The 20119-nt window shown below is 37.9% G+C and overlaps 1 protein-coding gene across 4 annotated transcripts in view; it reads left to right on the top strand.

Moving 5' to 3' along the window:
• The window catches only part of Nrxn3 (neurexin 3), a 1482316-nt gene that overhangs the window by 681990 nt on the left and 780207 nt on the right, over positions 1-20119 (top strand). For all 4 annotated transcript variants that reach the window (XM_071606618.1, XM_071606610.1, XM_071606632.1 and 1 more), the window contains one exon: positions 13682-13801. In XM_071606618.1, the coding sequence (XP_071462719.1) occupies positions 13682-13801 (120 nt within the window). The remainder of the gene's footprint in view (positions 1-13681; positions 13802-20119) is intronic.

Below are 20119 nucleotides of genomic sequence, written 5' to 3'. Positions count from 1 at the left end.
GAACTACCTTTTATAAAATGTATAGTGTAAGGGGGAGTGGATCCCACTTAAGAGAGCCTCAAGAGAAGCAATGGGAGTGTTAGCAGAAAGAGATGATCCATGGCACTGGGGAGATGTTCTTGTCCAACCTGAAGCTCCATGTGTAGTTCAGCGTGACTCATCACATGCATTATAGTGTGTGCAGAGCTTCCTGTAAGTACTGGTGATTGTTCCCAGCCGGATATTGTGACTTGATGGCTCTCCCATCCTAATCGATGGCAAAGCCCACGGGCCTAATCACGCTGCACTCTATTGCCATGGAGATAATGACGATGGTTCCCCGTGGAGCATTGTGACTGCCCTACTGGGTGGGAAGGAGTGGAGGACGAGTGCAAGGGAAGGAGGCTCTTGTTTATTGTACACAGATGACTTCGATAATGAGCCTAAGTGGCCAGAAAAATGGCCCCAAAGTGGGTTAAGGCATAAATTACTGTCATTGAAAGTTTGCACCATTGTGAATAAGCCCTCATAAAAGGACCCAAGAGCTTTTTAGAGTTCTGTGGAAATGAGGTTGTGGAAGATAGTGGGGAGGAAAATGAAGGGCCTTGAACCTTGGAGAGACTGCTGTGCAAGGTGTCATCTCCTTCTGACTCTTTTGTACATAGTGTGTGCCTTTGGGGGTGAGGCAGGAAAGAACACATTTCTCACTGATCATTTCTGCAAATAGAATAGAAAACAGGTGGTAGAGAAGGTTTCCTTACTCAGAACTAAGACCTGAATCTCTTTAAGATGGAGAATGTGCTTCATTTTTATACATTTAGTGTCCTTAGAGCAGGATACATCCTATGTTCCTGTTAAAGTCAATGACAATGACATTTCAAGATGTATGAGTGGTAAAGGTAGTATTTCCCAATTATATCTGACCCACAGCAACAGAGCAAATAAAAGACAAAAGAATCCAAAATCAATTTAAAAGCTTATTATTCCAATATCCTTTGGCTCTCCATTTTTGTAGAAAGAAGAACCATTTGAATCAGGCAAAACCTATAATATATGCAGTATGTAAAATTTAGAAATTAAGTGCTTTTCCTAGCCAACATCTAGCTGTGACTTTAGACCTATCTGTTTGGGCAAAGATGTCTTAAAATAATACCCCAGTTAATTCTTGGCTGGTACATGTCTCTTTGCATCTTGAGGTGAATTTTGCTATTGAGACTCAGGCCTCACTGTCTAGAAATGCTAATCCACAATTTCAGATGATAATCATCTGAGAGAAACACACATGCATTGTTTGAAGACTCGCATGAATAAATAAAAAGGACACTGGTTTGGTGCCTTTTTGCCCACAAACATTTGGGTTTGACTCTATTCTTATAATTTGAAAAAATTGAGCTCTAGTGGTATTCCCAGTAAATCACCTTGATAGAAATGCTCAATTCTGGTGCCATGTTTCATGGTGACATTTGCAAGAGGGTGCCGGGGTGATTCCCAAGTGACTGTTCCATGCTCAAGTCCTGAGCATTCAGAATTATTTTTGTGGGCTCTGTCTGTGCACATGTGTCTTTCAGTCTGGCTACCCTTGTTTCTGGACCATATACACCTTGGGGCTTGCTGTGCAAATGTGTGAAGCCTCCCTGTGCCCATCGCTTGTGCTTTGTGAAGTTCACTACTTTCCTGCCCCTGCTCTGCTGACTTGGCTCTGAGGAGGCCTGCTCTGCCCCTGGTCTGCGCGTCCCCTTGTCCCCTTGTCTGTGCTGTCTCTGGTGAACCTGTAGAGCATCTCCATGTCTTGTCTGAGTGATGTTGGTTATGCAAACTGCGTTTTCGTTTCTGTAATGTGACCCTGGTTTATTCTATCTCTTACTAACCTCTGGTTATTGTTTTCGCTTTTTCTGTTCTTTTGCTAACAAAGTTGCGTTGACCAAAGCTGACCTGCAAGGTAGAGAAGGCTCTTATTCCCATTACCACTTTGGCCTGAAAGATGCCCCGTGTAACCCTTGGTATCTCGGCTTTAGAGGGCTTCAAGCTGTCACACCTCTTAGACAGCTGCTATTGTGGGGAGGGGGCTGAAACCAGTGTTCTTCTAAAAGGGTGACTGAAACCCTGCATCAGTGCATGAAAAATAACTATACAGAGGAAATCTCAGGGGAATAAGAACATGATTTCATTCGGGGCGGGGGGGGGGGGAACCAAAGAGGTTTGACAGCATCCTATAGCTGTGACTATCCACGAACACATTCACCCTTTCCGGAAATGGTTAACACCTCTTGGTGATTGCCATGGAGAGATTGGCTCCTTTTAATCTATTTGCCATAGTCAGAAGGCAGAACTTGGGATGAGGAAAAAAAAAGGCCACTTGAGTTTCTTCATTTATTATTCTCTAGGTCAGGAAGGTCACTTCCTAGAGCAGTGTGTTTAACTGCTTGGGCCTTATGAAAGAGCATATCATTTAACTCATTTTATAAAGAAATAGTTTTAGGCATTTGGGAGATATTAATGTCATTAAAGCATTCCAGAGGTTTATATTTCCTATTGGGGATTTTCATTAAGCATTTTAATTTCCTGTGTTGTGATCTAAGGGAAAAAGCACTCTTGGGGGAAAAAGAGGATCTGTCAGTTTTATTCTGAATACCCTATAAAATGCCTGCATGTGCGATATCAGTGAATATCTGCTGCAGAAGCTGCTTTTTCTAGCATTCAAAGAGGAACCTTATAAAATCCATAACTACCTACTGGTCCTGTCGTGTCTGGCTTCTTTGACTCAGAATAGCAAGGGAGGAACAAGCATGTGGGTATCTTGTGGCTGATTCTTAAGCAGGGAACTGAGCTTCCGAAGGCCTTTGCAGAGTTTGCAATCAGCAGAATTTCTTTGAAGTGGCTAAGGCAAAGGTAGCTTTAAAAAAGTGACTTTTCATCTAAAAGATCATTTACTTAGCTATGACTGACTTGTTACATGCCGTACGGCAACCAGCGCAGGCATGTCTCAGGAGGACATCCACTAATAAGGCCTCACTCTAGTCATTTGACCATATGTGATACTTTTTTCTTCACCTCTTCTTGGATTCACATATATTCTGACATATATTAAAATTGATGCAAATAAAAAGAACGTACAGTGGATTAATACTTTGAAGTCTAAGGAAGCTTTACAATAACATTCAATTACAAAGTCTATAAGACCGTTTTGGGTAATACTGTAAAAGTGTTGCATTCAATTGTCAAAATGTTCCAGTACATTCTACTCTGTAATTGGAGGGGAGGAGAAAGGAGCAGGATTTTCTCTACAATGTTAGGCATTCCTAGACTTTTGAAACTCCTTAGGATGAGATTTAGTAGCTAAAACTGGGTAAATATATATCCTCCTGAACTTTATTGTTCTTCAGGGTAATAATGCATGGATTTTGAATTTCCAGAATGCAGCACAGGGGCCCACACAGGGATGTGGCAAAATAACGTTCAAGCTTCCATCAAAAGGAAAAATGGTTCGTAGCAATCATGGAAAGAAGTGATTGATCTCCATGTCGCTTATAAATTGCTTACCAACATGTAAATACAGATTTGCGGACAGGAGATGGTTTGGAGTATCTTAAATTCCCCTCTATTGGAGCTGTTTGTCAATAGTATGAGTTTCAAGTTATTATTCCATTGACACTATCTTTCTTCCATTCCCATAATGACTTGAAATTCTGTTTGTGGCAAGAGATGATATTCTTTGTAATTATTTTGGATCATCTCACTCTTTCCCTGTATAATGGCAAATGAGAATTTGAATGAAAATGCTTTCGCTTTTTATTTTCCTGACATTGGGATCTAGACCATTACTCATCAGCTGCCTTTTTTCAGCTATAACCTTTGGGCATAGATAGTACTGATTACCATGAAGTCTGAAGAGCAGTAAAAACATATGATAAAGAAATAAGGTAGTCTTAAGATATAGAGGCAAATGTATCCTGAGTCTAGATGGATCAATAGATTGAGTCCTCTTGTTACTGTGTTGTTGGGTAGTTTTTTTTTTTTCTTTTCTTTTAATTTTTAAACTTCTCCAGTGATTATGTGGTTTACTTTAACAGTGGAGTGGCAGGTACTCCTGGGTATCAGTTACTTAGCTAGATATTATGGATGCAGACGAGCTGCATATGACATCAGTCTTTACAGAGATCAGCCAATAATTACACTGCAGAGAGAAGACTCCTGTCCTGGAGATACGCATCCTGCCATGTGAGCATGGATGAGGATGGCTGGACAGTGGGGTGCGGCAGGTTACCTCATATATTCTCAGGGAAATTTGGGCTGAAGAACAAATGTGTTTTAGATGCATAAGCAAAGGAAGCTCATTTGAGGTGAAATAGTACACATGTGAAGATGTGAGAGAAGGTGAAACTGGAACAGTCAGGTGGAGACAGGTATAAACAGACTTTTCATGCCAGAAGTTGGGCTTATTCTGAGGATGCCATAGCGGGACAGAGATTTGGGTCAGATTTTCATTTTATCAAGGATTCTCTGCCATCAAGAAGGAGAACAGATAAGAAGGAAAGGAACTGAAAGCATGGAGCACAGTCACCAGGGAAGCCCTAGAGTTAAAACAGAGAGAAGATATACGGCCCAGAATTCCCTTACATTCCTTGCCAAGGAGGAAAACAAGTTTCCTTCTTAGATGGAAACTTCAAGAATGTAGAATGAAAATGAGCTGTTTCTCCTGCTTGCCACACCCTCCCGTGCTGCACTGTTATTCTAGTCGATAACAGATAGAGATAAGTAATATGACAAAAGCTGTTAGTGAAGAATCTTTTTTTGACATATCATACAGTTGAATCAGCTGGGATATAACTGCACATTTTTCTGAGTATACAGGTTGCAGAATCACATTGGTCATGCAGTCACATATATATACACACAGTAATAATAATGTCTGTTTCATTCTACTGATTCTTAAGGACTGTCCTAGTTTCAGGCAGGATGGCACTTCACTATATTAGGTGAGGTTGTGGGAGCTCTCCATGGTACTCACTTGGGACCCTGGGAAATGCTATAGTGCTGAAAGATGCTGTCTCTATCAGAATTCTTTGTACAGAAAGGCAATTTCTACAGAATGTTCAGCAGTAACTTTCTAATTCTTTTTGGTTTTCAAGAGGGGTACTCCTGGAGATGAACAGGCTGTCTAGATGTGTTTCCATATATGAAAGGAGATGCAGAACTGTAAAAGAAGCATGATGTTACATATGTTGGGAGTTAGGCAGATGACATAAAGGATGAGACATCAAAGAATAATTCTTGATTTGGTTAGGTGATTAATCGGAAAGTTGTCTCCTCATTTTTCATTATAACTCCCCTTAGTGGTTTTATTTCTAGAGTTGAATGCTTCTATTCTAGAAATGTAAGTTGCCCCTTATGTCCAGATGATAAGTAGGCAGGTGGGGGATCCAGGGTTGATTGACTCTGGGGTCTAAGTGATGGCTGTTTTTAGAAAGTCAATGTATGGGGCTTTAATGCCTTAAGAACCTGAAGATTCTTTTAAGGCCTTTTTGGATGAGCATTGGCTTCAGCCATTAGGAGGTAGAGGGAATTTTAATTCTGCAACTTTCTTTATTGTGAGAAATGCAGTTAGTTCTGCACCTCGTTTTCTCCAAATCCAAGGGCTGAGTCACATTCTCCATTGTATTTTATGTAATGAAATTTAGTACTTGACATAATAGAAACCAGCACTCAAAAGTGGTTTGCCCTATGGTAAACAATATGAGGGACAGGAATTAAACTTAATGTCCCACAGTAGCTCTTGCCTTTGTCCCTTTACATTGCATGACTGAGGTTTACTTCAATAGAACTGTGCAGACATGGCTCATTACCTTCCTGTGTCTTGTTCTGGGACTCCTCAGCAACTCTGCCCCAACTTAAGTGGGAGCAGGAAACCTGACATTCCTTGCCAGCACATCTAATAATACCCTTGACCAAGAGGCTTCGTATTGGAATGTGCTGAGGACTGGGTAGGTTGTATCTGCATCTTATTTGGGTACCTTGTCACTTTCTCCATGATTTTGCATGGCAGATACAGTAATCTCCATTTCCTGGAGGAATTTATAAGCTTTGCATATGTCATCTAACTTAATGCTCACACCAGTGAGATGATGATGATATGTATCTCTATCATTAAAAAAAAATGGGGAAACCAAGGTCAAGAGTAGCTAGGAAAAGGTCATGTTGCTAATAAATGATAAAACTGGATTTAAAAATGCATAATTGCTCCTCCAGGTCATACTATGATTGTGGATTTTCCTTTTTTCCAAAGCAGAAACGATATATAGCTCATCAGAAAGTCTCTAAGAGGGTTCTCAACTCTGATTTTATGAGAGAAAGTTTCTGTATCAATATTGTTTCAATAATTTCTAGGTGGTATTTTCACAATGTTTATTTAAGTATTTTAAGTAACCTTCTTTTTGTAAAGACTGGCCTTTGAAACCCTTTATCTCTCTCTCTTTTTTTTAATATGCCCTCGATTGCCCCAATAGACTATTACATCAGTGTGAGACAAAACAAAAGGAAAAGTTGATAATGAGTTTACATTTTCTAAAACACATTGACCTATGAGAGCTTTCCCATGATTTTAAAACAAGGAGTGATTTTATTATTGGGCCTTTATGATCTAGAGACCCCTAGTAGTAGGGGATGGATGTAGGATGGAAGTAGGATAGATCAAGCAAACAAACTTTAGGATATAAAACTCCATACAAATGCCGTCACTGGGTCAGCATTCACTCCTACTTCTCCTCTGTCATAGAAATACTCCCAGGTAAGTTGCTGTACTCCTATGGTGCAATTATACTTTGCAGTTTATTAACCTTTGAGGTTAGTGCTGTGCTGGAGTGCCACCAGCATAATGATTTTCAGGAACTGTGCAAGCCAGTCCACAGAAGGAACATGTGATAGTTTGAAATTCGCAGTAGTGGGAACATTTTATATTAGTAAAACCAACATGTGCAAATCAGGAATATTTTTTTCCTGGAGTGCTGTTTTTTGTTTGTTTGTTTTTCGTTTTAAATGTATACTACTGAACAAATATTACCAGGGATAAAGACTTCATGATAACCTCTGGGTTTTAGCCAGTTCCTGTTTCTGTCTTCACCTGTTTTATATGGAGCATTCACATTGCGAGAGGGCTCCAAGTGATTGCAGAAAAGTGAGGTCTTATTGAAACTGCCAGTAATGTTAGATCTTACCATTCATCTTCAATCCTCATCTTAGTCATTTGACTTTCAATTTTGAACTACCATTTGAGAAGAGGAAGCCATAAGCTGTTGAACATGCCTGATAAGAGGAGTTTGGTGTCTTGCTGAACACTAACATGGCATGGGTTCTGTCTACAAGACAAAAAAGCTGGTGCTGGTGTAGCATTATTTATGCATTTTGAACTGGAGCATTTGAGGCACAGGTTTGGTTAAGTCTTCCTTGGGAAATAACAGAGGAAAGATACACAGAGATTGGTGTCCTGTGCTTTAGGCAGTATAAATAATAAAAGATAGCCTGTCAATTTTTGATTTTTCTAGAACATGAAAAGGAGTTGACTGAACCAGTTTTCATGTCCTGCACAGGTGGATTTGAGCAGTACCATATACAAAATGACAGTACAGGACAGTTGTTAAAGGGAAAACCAGTTCCAGATTCAAGACTGATGGGAAATATGTTGTAGCCATTAGATTATTATCTGAAAAAGAAAAGAAAAAGAAACAAGACAAAATTCTATGTTTTCCAGTGAAGTGAATAAAGAACAGGGAGTTAGAAACCAAAGTGCTAACCTATTGACAACTTGTTTGTATTTTCAGGGACAGTTTGGCTGCCTTGTCACTTTCTCCAGTAAATGAAGTCACCATTGAAAAGATGGTGAGAAAATCAAGAGGAAAAGTGCTCTATTTGTGAGCAATGGTTGCATATTAAAGGCAGAAATAATGTGCAGCATTCCTTCACGGAGGGCTTTCCTAAGGCTTAAGTGCAGTTTCAAGCTGCCAATAAAAATGATAGAAAAGACTTTGTAAATATGTAATTCCAAAAGCATGTGTTACCTTAGAACTTCTGGAACTTTAGGTTGGTTTGGAAGAGTGTTTTAGGAAAAGTATCATTATTTGATCTTTAGGATGTCTGTTATGCTTATAAACATGGGCATTTGATGCAGATTTCTGTTTGAATAATTGGACAAAATTATATCTTCCCATCCATTTTAATTTAATCCTAAATTGAAATGGCATTTGAGAATTTCCTTGTAAAAACTTCCAAATTCTTATATTGAATATCATCTCTTTCTGGTTTGTAGGTTAGAAATGCCTTATTTAAATTGCTTTGGTTGATCCAACGGTACCACACATGCAACCTGTACTTCCCATCTGGTTTACCCACATCCATAAGAGATTAAGGGATGGGCTGTAGGATTAGCAAGCTTGAGTTTGGGACCTCACCTTGCCACTTTTACTTTCTAGAGAGTGTTCTAGAGTCTACCCTACACTTTCATTCATTCAATACACAGTTCTTATATACTACAGCTGGGCTTGGGGACACAGGGAGTCTGTGTCTTAACATCTGGTGGGATGGAATGTGCCTAATCATTTGATCCAAGGAGGAAATGTAGTTAACGAAACACTGCCCTCCCACCTCATTCTGAATGATGTGTTGTTCCAAGTAAAAGATTGCTCATATGACATGATGTTGATAAATAAAGGGGTAAATTGTTAGACAACTCACTCTGCTTTGAGTCTTATAAGAAAAGAAAAAGACATTTTTCATTTTCCCTCCCTCTTTCTGTTCCTTCCTTTGTTTCTTGTATCCATTCATTCATACAGTTGTATCTCTGAGCCCTCACCCTATATCAAATATTATGTTAGAAATTAGAGATATAAAGGTGAACAAGACAGATAAGACTTCACCCTTCCAGAGGCTCACATTCCACTAGGATGTGACAGAAGGAATTTAATGTTACTGGAATAAAGCAGACATACTGACTAATGGAATAGCATAAAGAGCCCAGAAATAAGCCCATGAATTTATGGCCAATTGCTTTTTGACAAAAGTTCCAAGAACACACAATGGAGAAATGATAGTCTTTTCAATAAATAGTGTTAGTGAAACTGGACAGCCAAGAGGGGAAGAAAGAATAAAGTTGGATTCTTACACCATATATAAAAATCTACTCTAAATTGACTAAAGTTTTGAGCCTAAGACCTGAAACTATAAAAGTACTAGAAGAAAACAAGGGTAAAGTGCTTCATAGCATTTGTCTGGGCAAATGTTTCTTGGATATGACTCCAAAAGCACAGGCAACAAAAGCAAAAATTAACCAATGGGATTGCACCAAACCAAGAAGCTTCTGCATAGGAAAGGAAGCAGTAAATAGAGTGAACAGACGACCAACTGAATAACTGCAAAACATACCTCAGATAAGGGGCTAATATTCAAAATAAATAAGGAATTCAACCAATTAAAAAGAAAACAAAAATAAAGAACACAACCAAAAAATGGGCAAAATACCTAATTAGAAGTCCTCAAAACAAGACATGAAAATGGTCGACAGATAAATAAAAAATGTTTATCATCAGTAATCGTCACAGAAATCAAACTAAAACCACAAGGAGATACCATCTCATCCCATTGCAATGTCTGTGATCCTAAACTAAAAGAGAAGTGTTGGCAAGAGGGTGAAGAAAAGGGAACCCTTATAAAATGTTGTTGAGGATGTAAGTGAGTGCAGCCAATATGGAAAACAGTGGGGAAGTTCCTTAGAAAACTGAAAATAGAATTGCTATATGATCAAGCGATCTCACTACTGGGTATATTTCCAAAGGAATTCCTTATGGCAAAGAGACATCTGCATCCTCATATTCATTGCAGCATTATTTACAATACCTAAGAAATGGAAGCAACCTAGGTGTCATCATTTGATTAATGGAGAGAGAAAATGTAGTATGTATACACAGTGGAATACCAGCCTGCCTTTTAAAAAGTGTGAGACTCTGGGACTGTCACCAAAAAAATGAATTTGTAGAAATAGAATAGAATAGATTGATATTTGACAGAGGCTGGGTAGAAGGGGAAAAGGTAGATGTTGATCATAGGATGTAAAATTTCAGGCAAGAAAACTAAGATTTAGTGATCTATTGCACAGATTGGTGACTACAATAATTTATAATGCTTTGTGTATTTTAAAATCACTAAAAAAGTGTCTTTTAAATATTTTTACCACAAATAAATAACATGTATTTGAGTTGATAAAGTTGTTGGTTAGCTTGAATTAATCAGTCCACATAACTGATTATAAATATATATCATAATTGATATAATTGGTATTGTTAACATATATCAAAACATCACATTGTACCTCATAGATACAAATAATTTTGGTTTGTCAATTAGCAAAAATAATAAATTTAATTATAATTCATATAATTAATAAAATAATAAATTTAATTATAATTGTTATGAATTAAATAGGAAAACATGACAAAGAGTAAATAATACTAGTGGGGACTTCTTTAATAGAATAATTTAAGAAAGCTGAAACTTGAAGAATAAGAGTGAACCAGTCATTTGGAAATCTGGAGGATGGATATTTAAGGTCATGGGTCTGGCAAGAGCAATGCAACTTGAAGACAGGGATGGGCTCTAAGTGATGGAGAGGTGGTTGGTCCTGGGATGTAGCATGTGCCCCACCAACTGGAGGCCTTTGTTGCAACTCAGATTTCTAATCCCAGCCTCAGTCAGGAGGCCTGGGAGGGGCCTGAACATGTGCTCTTGTCACAAGCTTCCAGGTGATATAGATGTGGTAACCCCTGAGTACCAATGTGCTAGAGAGGAACCAAAATGAGAAAGGGTTGGCAGTGTGCTGTGAGCTGGGGGCAGGTAGTAACAAGCAAGGCAGGGGCCTATGACCACAAACTTCAAAGAGGTATGTGGTTAATCCCAGAATGACAAGAAGTCATTGAAGGTCCTGATCATCCCCATGATATCCTTCTTGTTCTTGGGTGGTTACAGTACAGTCAGTCTTGGACGATTGTCTGAATCTCTATGTTGTCCACCCCTGAGTACATCTGAGGAACAAATTTGGAGGAATTTGGAAATGACCTATCATTTCCTCTATATTTGATTTCTGACCAATCTCTGACAAATGATAAAGACTTGCTTCAGCTCCTACATTTAGGTTTTGGAAGTATGACATAAGGGCTACCAGGGATGGCTACAGTTCTGATCAGCCCCACATGAACTGAAACACTTAACTCTGATTCTGCACAGTTTACTTAGTGCAGAAAGAACTGAGCAAAGCATATTACATGATTTCTAAGAGCAAATTGCAAACTTTGGGTGATAAACAGTAAAAACATGAAACAATTAGAGGATTATATAAGCAGAGGATGGTGCAATGTGTAATAAAGGGCTAAATTGAACATTATCATATGCAAAACTTAATGATGCAGATAATAAGTGCTGTGACCATTAAGAAGGGGAAGTTTGAAGTTATTTGGGAATGTTTTTTTCTGGGGCAGGTGCTTAGGCTGGTTCTTGGAAAATGGTTCAAATATGGCAGTTAGAGGGGAGGGAAGAGGTTTGGAAAAGCCTTTGTCTTCAATCAACATGCAAAGAATTGCTGTGCCTCCCTGAAGTTTTCGCTACTCTGCTGCCTTTCAAGGGAAAGTTTTCCATGTGTTTCTAGTTCTTGAGTACAATTGAATTACCAGTCCATTGTCTGGTGAGAGCTGTTTGGTCAGGGAGCCCTGTGGACTTCTCAGAAGCTTTTATCCTTTGAAAGAAGCTGTCCTGATTTGCCATTGTTAATGAAACTTGTATGACACAATGCTTGAGTTTAAGGCCCACTGAGAACATGACCGTGTTCTTCCTTTCATCTCGACATGGGGGAACCACATGGCAAATAGAAGCTGCAGAAACCCAGCAGCAGTGCTGTTCCCCTAGTGGTAGTAATTGTCCTGAACTTTCTTATGTCATATCCTAATAGCTTTGTCTTCTGACTGATGGCCTATACAGCGTCCACCCTTCATGAATAAATACAAAATGTTTTGCCACCCAGAAGGTGAACCCTTTGTAGTCCTGTATCTCTTTTGAGCATGCATCCTTAGGATCCCACATGATTATGTTTTAATATTCTGTCCCTGTGCAAGGCTTAGCTTGAAGATTACCAACTATGCAGTTATTGCAATGGATATATATATATATATATATATATATATATATATATATATATATATATAATATAAACTCTGCTAAGTGCTTTTATGTATTAGTTCCTGACTAATACATTTGATGTGTCAAGGGGCTCACCTCCTTGGCTGAGGCTTTCTGGGAAATCCACGGAGTTATCCCACATATTAAGATATTTCTGATTAGGGCAGATATTTCCAAAGGAATAGGTTTATTTTTAATCCCAAGGTTAAAGCAGAAATTGGTATTTAAAAAGAGAGAGTGATTGAAGAGAGGTGCCAGATGGACCTAAGGGGGATTTTAATGGCAATCTACAGGGTAGAGAAAGCCAAAACTTTTTTTTTCTCCCATCAGTAAGATTCAGAGAATGCTTCCAGAATAAGTATATTTATTTATAAGTTATGCATATGTACTATTATGCTTATACATTATTAGCATGCAAAAGACACAGAAAATTGAAATAATAAAGAATTGAAAATTAGCACAATATTTAATATTTTATTCCTATATGCAAATGATTCTCTTTTGCATCCTCTGGTGAATGCACACTCCATTTAAGAGGACACACTTCTCAAATACCAAAGTAGCAGCATGGAGTAGTATAATGGTTCTCAAACTTTAGGCTGTGTTCAGAATTTCCTGGAAGCTTGTGAAAACAGTTTTCTGTCTCTGCCCCAAAAGTTTCTAATTCAACAGGGAAGGGGCCCAAGAACTTGCATTTCTAACAAATTCCCAGGTGATGGTGTCCTGAGGACTAAATTTTGAGAACCACTGTGTAGTTAAGAGTTTGGTCTCAAAGTCAGTTTCCTAAGTTGGACAGACAGCAGCATTCTTGAAAAAATATGTGGCCTTGGGAAAATTATTTTCTCTCTGAATTTGTTTTTTTTTAAAATCTGTAAAATTAAGGCAATCATAATTATACTCCTCTTAGAGTCACTAGAGATCTTAATGAGGTAATGTAGATAAATTGCCTAGCACTCAGTGCAGATCACCTACAAAACAACAAGCTGCGTTAGGTTCTCTCTCCTCCTTTTCCTCCTCCTCATTATCATTATCATCATCATGAACACCTTTCTAATGCCACTAAGTAGAGTTAGGGACTTTGAGTTGCAGGATAGAAATGTTGTGCCTTTTTTCACTACAATTATGAAAATGCATTTTTTTCCACCTCAGCATTATGCATAAAGAAAGACCATGCTCTAAGAGAGACATCTTTTGAGTTGAATGGTAGAGATGAAGCTCTTTTGCAAAGTCTGCCTAACGGAGAACAGTGTGTTCAGCCCTCTCCCTTCTATGTGTAATTGTTGATAGTTTGTGGCTAAGTGTGTATTTCTGTCATCTTTCGTATATACCAAATTCTTGTTGCATGTAATTCAGTTGACAGTTTTGGTGGTTGTGATTTTGAATGTTTGGGGGGCATGAGAATGGTAAGTTCAGGTGAGTTCTTTGGAATTTGACTAACGTTTAATGTTGCTTCTCTCTCTTCTCCCTTCCTCCTCTTCTTGTGCATTGCTAGGACCCAGTACCACCTGCCAGGAAGATTCCTGTGCCAACCAGGGGGTTTGCATGCAGCAGTGGGAAGGCTTCACCTGCGACTGCTCCATGACGTCCTATTCTGGAAACCAGTGCAATGATCGTGAGTACAGTCTTTTCTTACTGGGAAATTTTTCAAGAGGTTCAGAGGTTTGGAGAAACCTTAAGAGACAATGCATAAAGAGACAGCTTTTCTAAAGGACTCATAAATAATTCTCTCCTCTAGAAACGTGGAAAACGAACAACAACTGTTCTCATGGGAAGAGCAAAGGAGACATTTCTTGCTCAATGCTGGCTGTTCTCCTGTATTCTTCCCCTCTGCTTTCCCTTTAGGTTTCAATACTTGTGACTGAGAAGCAAAGGAACAATTCAGGGCAAATGGTTATGTAAGGGGTTCAAATCTCCATGAATTAAGTCATCTGGATAACATTTTTGAGACCCTCTCCATTTGCATTGCCTAGAATTTGGAGGATATTTAAGAATGATAGTTGTTTTCTCAAAAATTCTTAAGTTAGAGGACTTCTTAAGGCCTCCCAAATGAAGAAGACTTACAGAGGTTTTTTTTTTTGTTTTTTTTTTTTTCCCCTCAATTTAGAAACTTTGATAGCATTTTGGGAGTGTCTTTCAGATGTAAGACAGAAATTTCTACTAGCTAAACTTATTGGTATCTTTGTTTATATATACATTGCTATTCTGTTTGTATTTCTATTTGTGAGTGTGTTCCAGGTATTTACCTGTGTATTTGTGGAAGAGAGTCTGGTGATGATTATTCCTGCACATTAGTGATGCTTTGGGTGCATCTGTTGATTTAGTCTTGAGAGGATTGATTTCATGGGGGTGATTCTAGCTCTGATGATGGAGAGACTTCAGTGCTGTGGGAATCTATATCCTGAGTCTCTATTTCCTTCTCATATTATTTTCCTATCATGGTTATTTTAAAGACAAGCAAACACAATTTGTTGAAGAGTCCTGGGTCCTGCTGATTTTCTAAATGCAGTCTTCATGGTAGATATTTTGTCTTTCAATCCAAATTCATTTGACTTCTTCATTTTGTAAAAAGGCTGCATGATGTTATTAGAGCAAGTAAGGAAGTTAGAGAATAGTGTGTCCACATGGGAGCAAGTGCCAATTACAATGCTATGTCTCTCATGTGTATTTTTTTCCTTGATCTTTATTTCTCAACTTTTTTTTTTGTATGTGTGTAGGTGTCTCTTGTAGTTCTTGTTTCCATTTTCCTCAGTAGTTTTTCACTCCATATGTTCTTTCATTCTCTTAAGATACAAAGATACATTAAAAAGGAACAAATGGGGAAACTGGCAGTCTAGAAAGAAAACTATGTGATACCCATTCATCTAAATATAAGCATATGCCTCCATATCTGTCATGCAAATGGTACAATGCCCGCAGAAGGGGTTGGCATCAGATTGCTCTTGCCAAGGAGCTTGGTGTTACTGAAAATCTTGTTTCCATATTTATGATGCAGAAATACTGTTCCACTCTGAGACAGGCAATTATGGACCAATCCAGGTTACCTGGGGACTCATGCTATACGCTCTTTCCTTTCCCTCCATGAGACTTACTAGGAAGGCATTTTCCCTCTAACTGGTGACATAATACTTCTTTATCCTCACAAGGTTGTTCCTTATCACACATACACCCCATTGTGGGTAAAAAATGGTCAGGAAGAGACTCTGCACACAAAAAAGGCAAAAAGGTAAGTCACCAACTGCAGCAAATGTGCACAATCTTCAGAAGGTAAGTATGTATTTTTCTATTATTGACAAGCTCCTCTGTCACTCAGAGCCAGGTGTTATCTGGTAAAATTTGACCAGTGTTCTTCCCAGCTTTCAATGATTACTTCTGATTTTTGTCAAGAGCAGATTGTGTCTCCATTGAGGATGTGGACTACTGCATTATCTGACTCTGGCAATTTTTTGGTATAAAATGAAGTACTTGGATGAGGATTGGAAAAATGTCAGCTTTCCTTTGTGACACTAGCTTCTCATGCTTCAAAAATATCAGATATCCAGGCTTAGAGCAATGCATTTTGGACTTTATTCTCTAAGCAATGTAGACAGGTCTTTTGTTTTGTAACAGCACAAAATGCTATCAGAATCTGCTTACTTGATCCTCTCCTGGAGAGTATTCCAGGGCTTCTGTTATTGGATGGTGATCACTGAAATGAAGGATGTACATTTTAATTTCTAGAATGTAATAAATTTATAGAATTCAGATATGTAGGAAGTGACTATCAAGTTCAGATATGAATTTTTAACAAAAATCAACTAGATATACTTAAATGATAGGCTATTTAAAATTGTTACAATGGCTGATCCCTATATATGACTGGCATTCAAGGTATTTGGAGGGAGCTTCTCTTTGGGAACTAGCATCAAAGCCACTTCATTCCACATAGAATATCAGTCTCACGACTTTACATCATAGATTATTATTTTCTATATTGACCCTTAGCATTATAACTTGATATTTCATCTCACACATATCTTCAAAATAAAGTTACTTCTCTGATATTCTGTGCATTCAACTATACTAATAAGTCCTTGGTAGTTTAGTCTGCATAAGGGATCAAGTATTAATCTTCAGCATCATTAGCAGAGTTGAACAGGCTCATGCTTAGCATTAGAAAAAGCATAAGGGTAATTACATATAAATGAGAAGGGATGAAATCAGTTCATGGAAGGGAACAGGGAGCAAGGAGAAAGGATCCTCAATAGAGAGGGTCAGGGACTGACTCTTATGTGAAAGTAGTGCCATAGAGCCCACTAATGATTGCTTTGGTACCCTACATGCCTTAAGTGGTTTTCCTTTTACTAAATAACACACGTCTGACATAGTAAGCAGAATGCCATCAATGGAATCTGGTCTTGACTTCATTCTTGAAAAGAAATATTTGGAGAACATTGCATATATCTAAAATAAGAAGGATTTAATAAAATGTCATAAGACCATCTGAATTGGTTAAGATGAAATCTAATGGCAAAGACATTTTTTGGAAAAAAAGTTTTGAATCTCTCATTATCTATGAAGCCATTTCTCAGGGAAGCAGACTGACTCTCAAATAAAGGAAATGAAAACATGTCAGTTTATTACTGCGCATCCAAGAATAGAAACTTGTCCAATAGGGAAATGACTAGGTTTTGTATTTTTAAAATAGGTATTTATTTCATCATGTGTAAAAAAAAAAAATGTTAATTGCACCTGATGTAACTTGTAAGACTCTGAAGAAGTGTGTGGGCATTTTAGAGTCTCCCTCACTTACTCTGGTGTTGGTTTGATCACTCGTGACCTTTGCTTTTTTCTTGCTTATCAAATCTAGAGTTTGCTTGATAATTTTAAGATGCTATCCCATAGATGGTGTCTCCAGAAGAAGCAGGTATCTTTTAAGACTTCATTTCATTTAGTATGAGTAAACCACAGATGACTTCTCTTCATTCCATTTTATTCTATCATTCTTTGTGTGAGTAGGTTGGGTTGATGGATGCTGCCAGGTGGATTTCAAGTTCACCCTTATGAAGCTGTGATGGTTTTGAAGGTGTGACACATATTCCTGGGAGCCGGTCACTTTGTGTAACAGTGACTCACTTGTGTGGGTTAGAAAATAAATATCACCTGATTAGAAACCTAAGTATAATTGACTTACTAATAGCTTTACATATTTTAGATATGACTGTCCACCCTTTTATGTAATGGCAAAACCATGAGGAGTTTCTTTTTCATGAGGTTAACTTTTAGGGGTGTCTTGATACTACCATGGACTTCATCATCCCAGAGGCAATTTTGAGTTAACATAGGTCCCAATAACATCTATGGAAGGACACGTAAGTTACATTCTCCAATGGTAATTTTCAGTTCTTCTGAAAAATTCAGAACAAAGGGTCTAGCATCTCAGTGGGTGAGCACTACCTGAAAGCCAACCTAATGGTGTGTGTGTGGGGACTACCTTTGAAGAACAACAAAACAAATGGAACTTGACAAGAGTTATTATGAGGATATTCTTTCTGGATATCAGATTCTTATTGGTATTTTAAACCGGGACTGAGAACTGTAGAAATTCCATATTATGGTACCCACCATCAGAAGAAGCCAGAATCTCTTTTCCATGCTGTGTGACAATGCCACTCTCACTGGCAGCCTGTTGTTGAGTTCTTCTTTCCACAGTATTGAAAAGTATTGCACAAAATCCTACCGTGCTGCTTGCATCCACACATACCCAAAGTGTTATCCTTTTTTAGGGACTTTGTGAAAATATGAGTTTTAAACAACACATAATGATCCAATAAGAGAGCTTATCCTAAACTATTCATGACAACTGCTCTGAGTTGCCTATAATTTGCTGATCTCATTATTGCTTTTGTGTTTGGGAGAAGCACATGTCTACAGGAAAGGCCGATGGCACATGAATGCTTAACACATGTCAGGTTTCTGTATTTATGAGTCCAGTGTTGATTTTGGCTTTGTTGAATGAGGATGTGGGTCCTTGGACCACCATCAGCAGACAGCTATCCTGTGCTACATTGCTAGTAGTGCATTGCAGGCTACGTGTTGGAGAAATTGCTGGGCTCACACTGGCATGTGATAATAGATGTTCTTTGCTTGCAACAAATCAATAGCAAGCAGCTGTGGATTGTGCAGATAGTGGAGTGTGAAGCACCTTTTCAGACAGTTTTCTACTGGAGTGGCTGTTAAGCTGCACTGTTGGCTATTGATTGGCCTTTTGCTTTTTATTTATTGTGTGGGTTTATTTATTTTCTTAATGTAGGTTGGCGTATTGATTAAATCTGTTAAAAACACACTTCCCATTCAGGCTTCAGAAAAAAATAAGCAAGATATGCATTACTTAGTGTACAAATGAGGGGGCAGATGTATGTATGCTAATTCTGTCTCTTGGTTCCATATATGAACAAAAGCATATGCTATTATAATATGTTCACATTTTGTGTCAATTATTTATTCCTCACCTCTGTTTTCAGGTTCTGTTCATCCAGCAAATAGGTGCTATTTGAGTTGACTTGTAAGGTAATTGTTTGTGGCTGAGAACATTCTCTATTATTTATTCACTCACTAGATATTTCTTATTTGTAGATATGATCATGAATAAGATATGCTTCTGTTCTCAAAAACCATTATGGTCTAATGGGGGAAGACACCTATGAAGGTGTTTCAACAGAAATATGAGCAGTAGAGAGTGAAGAGTCATAACGGGGAGTAACAGCAGCTGTCCCTGGGGTTGAAGCACCAGGAAGAAGCACAGCTGCTCTTAGGACAGTTTCCATTGAAGAATGAGCTTTGAAAAGTTTGTAAGTACCTTCTGAGCAAATATGAAACAGAAGAGGTTTGGAGAGGAAAGGTTGTACTCTAGCAAGTAAGCAGAGAGAAATATGTTTCAGCCACTGTTACATTCTTGCACCTTTCCTCCAGTTATTTATATAGTTAAGATCTTTAAACTTTGTACTTTGATTTATTTGGTTTAACAATGCATGCATTTAAAATATATATTTTTAAAAAAATATTAGGTTTCCTAATCTCCTTTAGTATAATGCATATCAAAATGTTCAGGTCTTGGGGTGAAATCCCTCTTCCCCAACATTAAATCCATCACTATCCTGGGTAGAGGCCTAATAGAACTCAAATCTTGATTAATCTCATTGATTTATTGGTGATCTTGGAAATTTACTTATAATGAACCAAAATTTTAATATATATCTTATTAAATTATAAAGGCTATTCTAAGCATAGTCATTAATTTAATTGGCTTTAGAATCAAAGTGATTTAAATGCCAGGCCTAATTCTTTATAACACTGTGATACTGAATTTATTCACTTAGCCTCTTGAAACTTTGGTATAACACACAGAAGATATAGGTACTTAATAATTAGGTGTGGTGGTGATTTTTATTTTTAGCAATAATATTTGACATTCATTGAATCCTTACCATGTTCTTGAGACTATACTAGGGCATTCATAAAGATGTCTTTATCCCTTTAAACATCTCTAAATCTCTAAGAAATATGACATTACTATGGTCATGATATTAACAATGAGAAAACCCAGGTCCCAGGGACTAGCTGAGTGAGGACTTGGGTCCAGTCTATCTTATATGCAGGTCCACATTCTTATTAGCTTTGCTAATTTTTAGTCATTATGAGAAATAATAAAAGTTTAATATCTGAACTAATTATTAGACCAGGGTGCTTAATTCCAGGCAGGCAAGCCCTGATAGCCAACCAAATTATGTAAGACATAGGACTGGTTCTTGATCATTAATTCTTCTGGAATTCTGAACATTAAGTAGTTCTGTCTTAATACTCAGGTAAGGCCATTTTGAATCAGAATACATTTAATTATAGAATTAGAATATCCACCTTTTTTCTGACTGTGTTTTCATTCTCTGTGGACCCA

This window comes from Marmota flaviventris, chromosome 2 (genome assembly GCF_047511675.1).
Source record: "Marmota flaviventris isolate mMarFla1 chromosome 2, mMarFla1.hap1, whole genome shotgun sequence".
Classification (NCBI taxonomy): Eukaryota; Metazoa; Chordata; class Mammalia; order Rodentia; family Sciuridae; genus Marmota; species Marmota flaviventris.
This window is presented reverse-complemented; position numbering and strand designations above follow the sequence as displayed.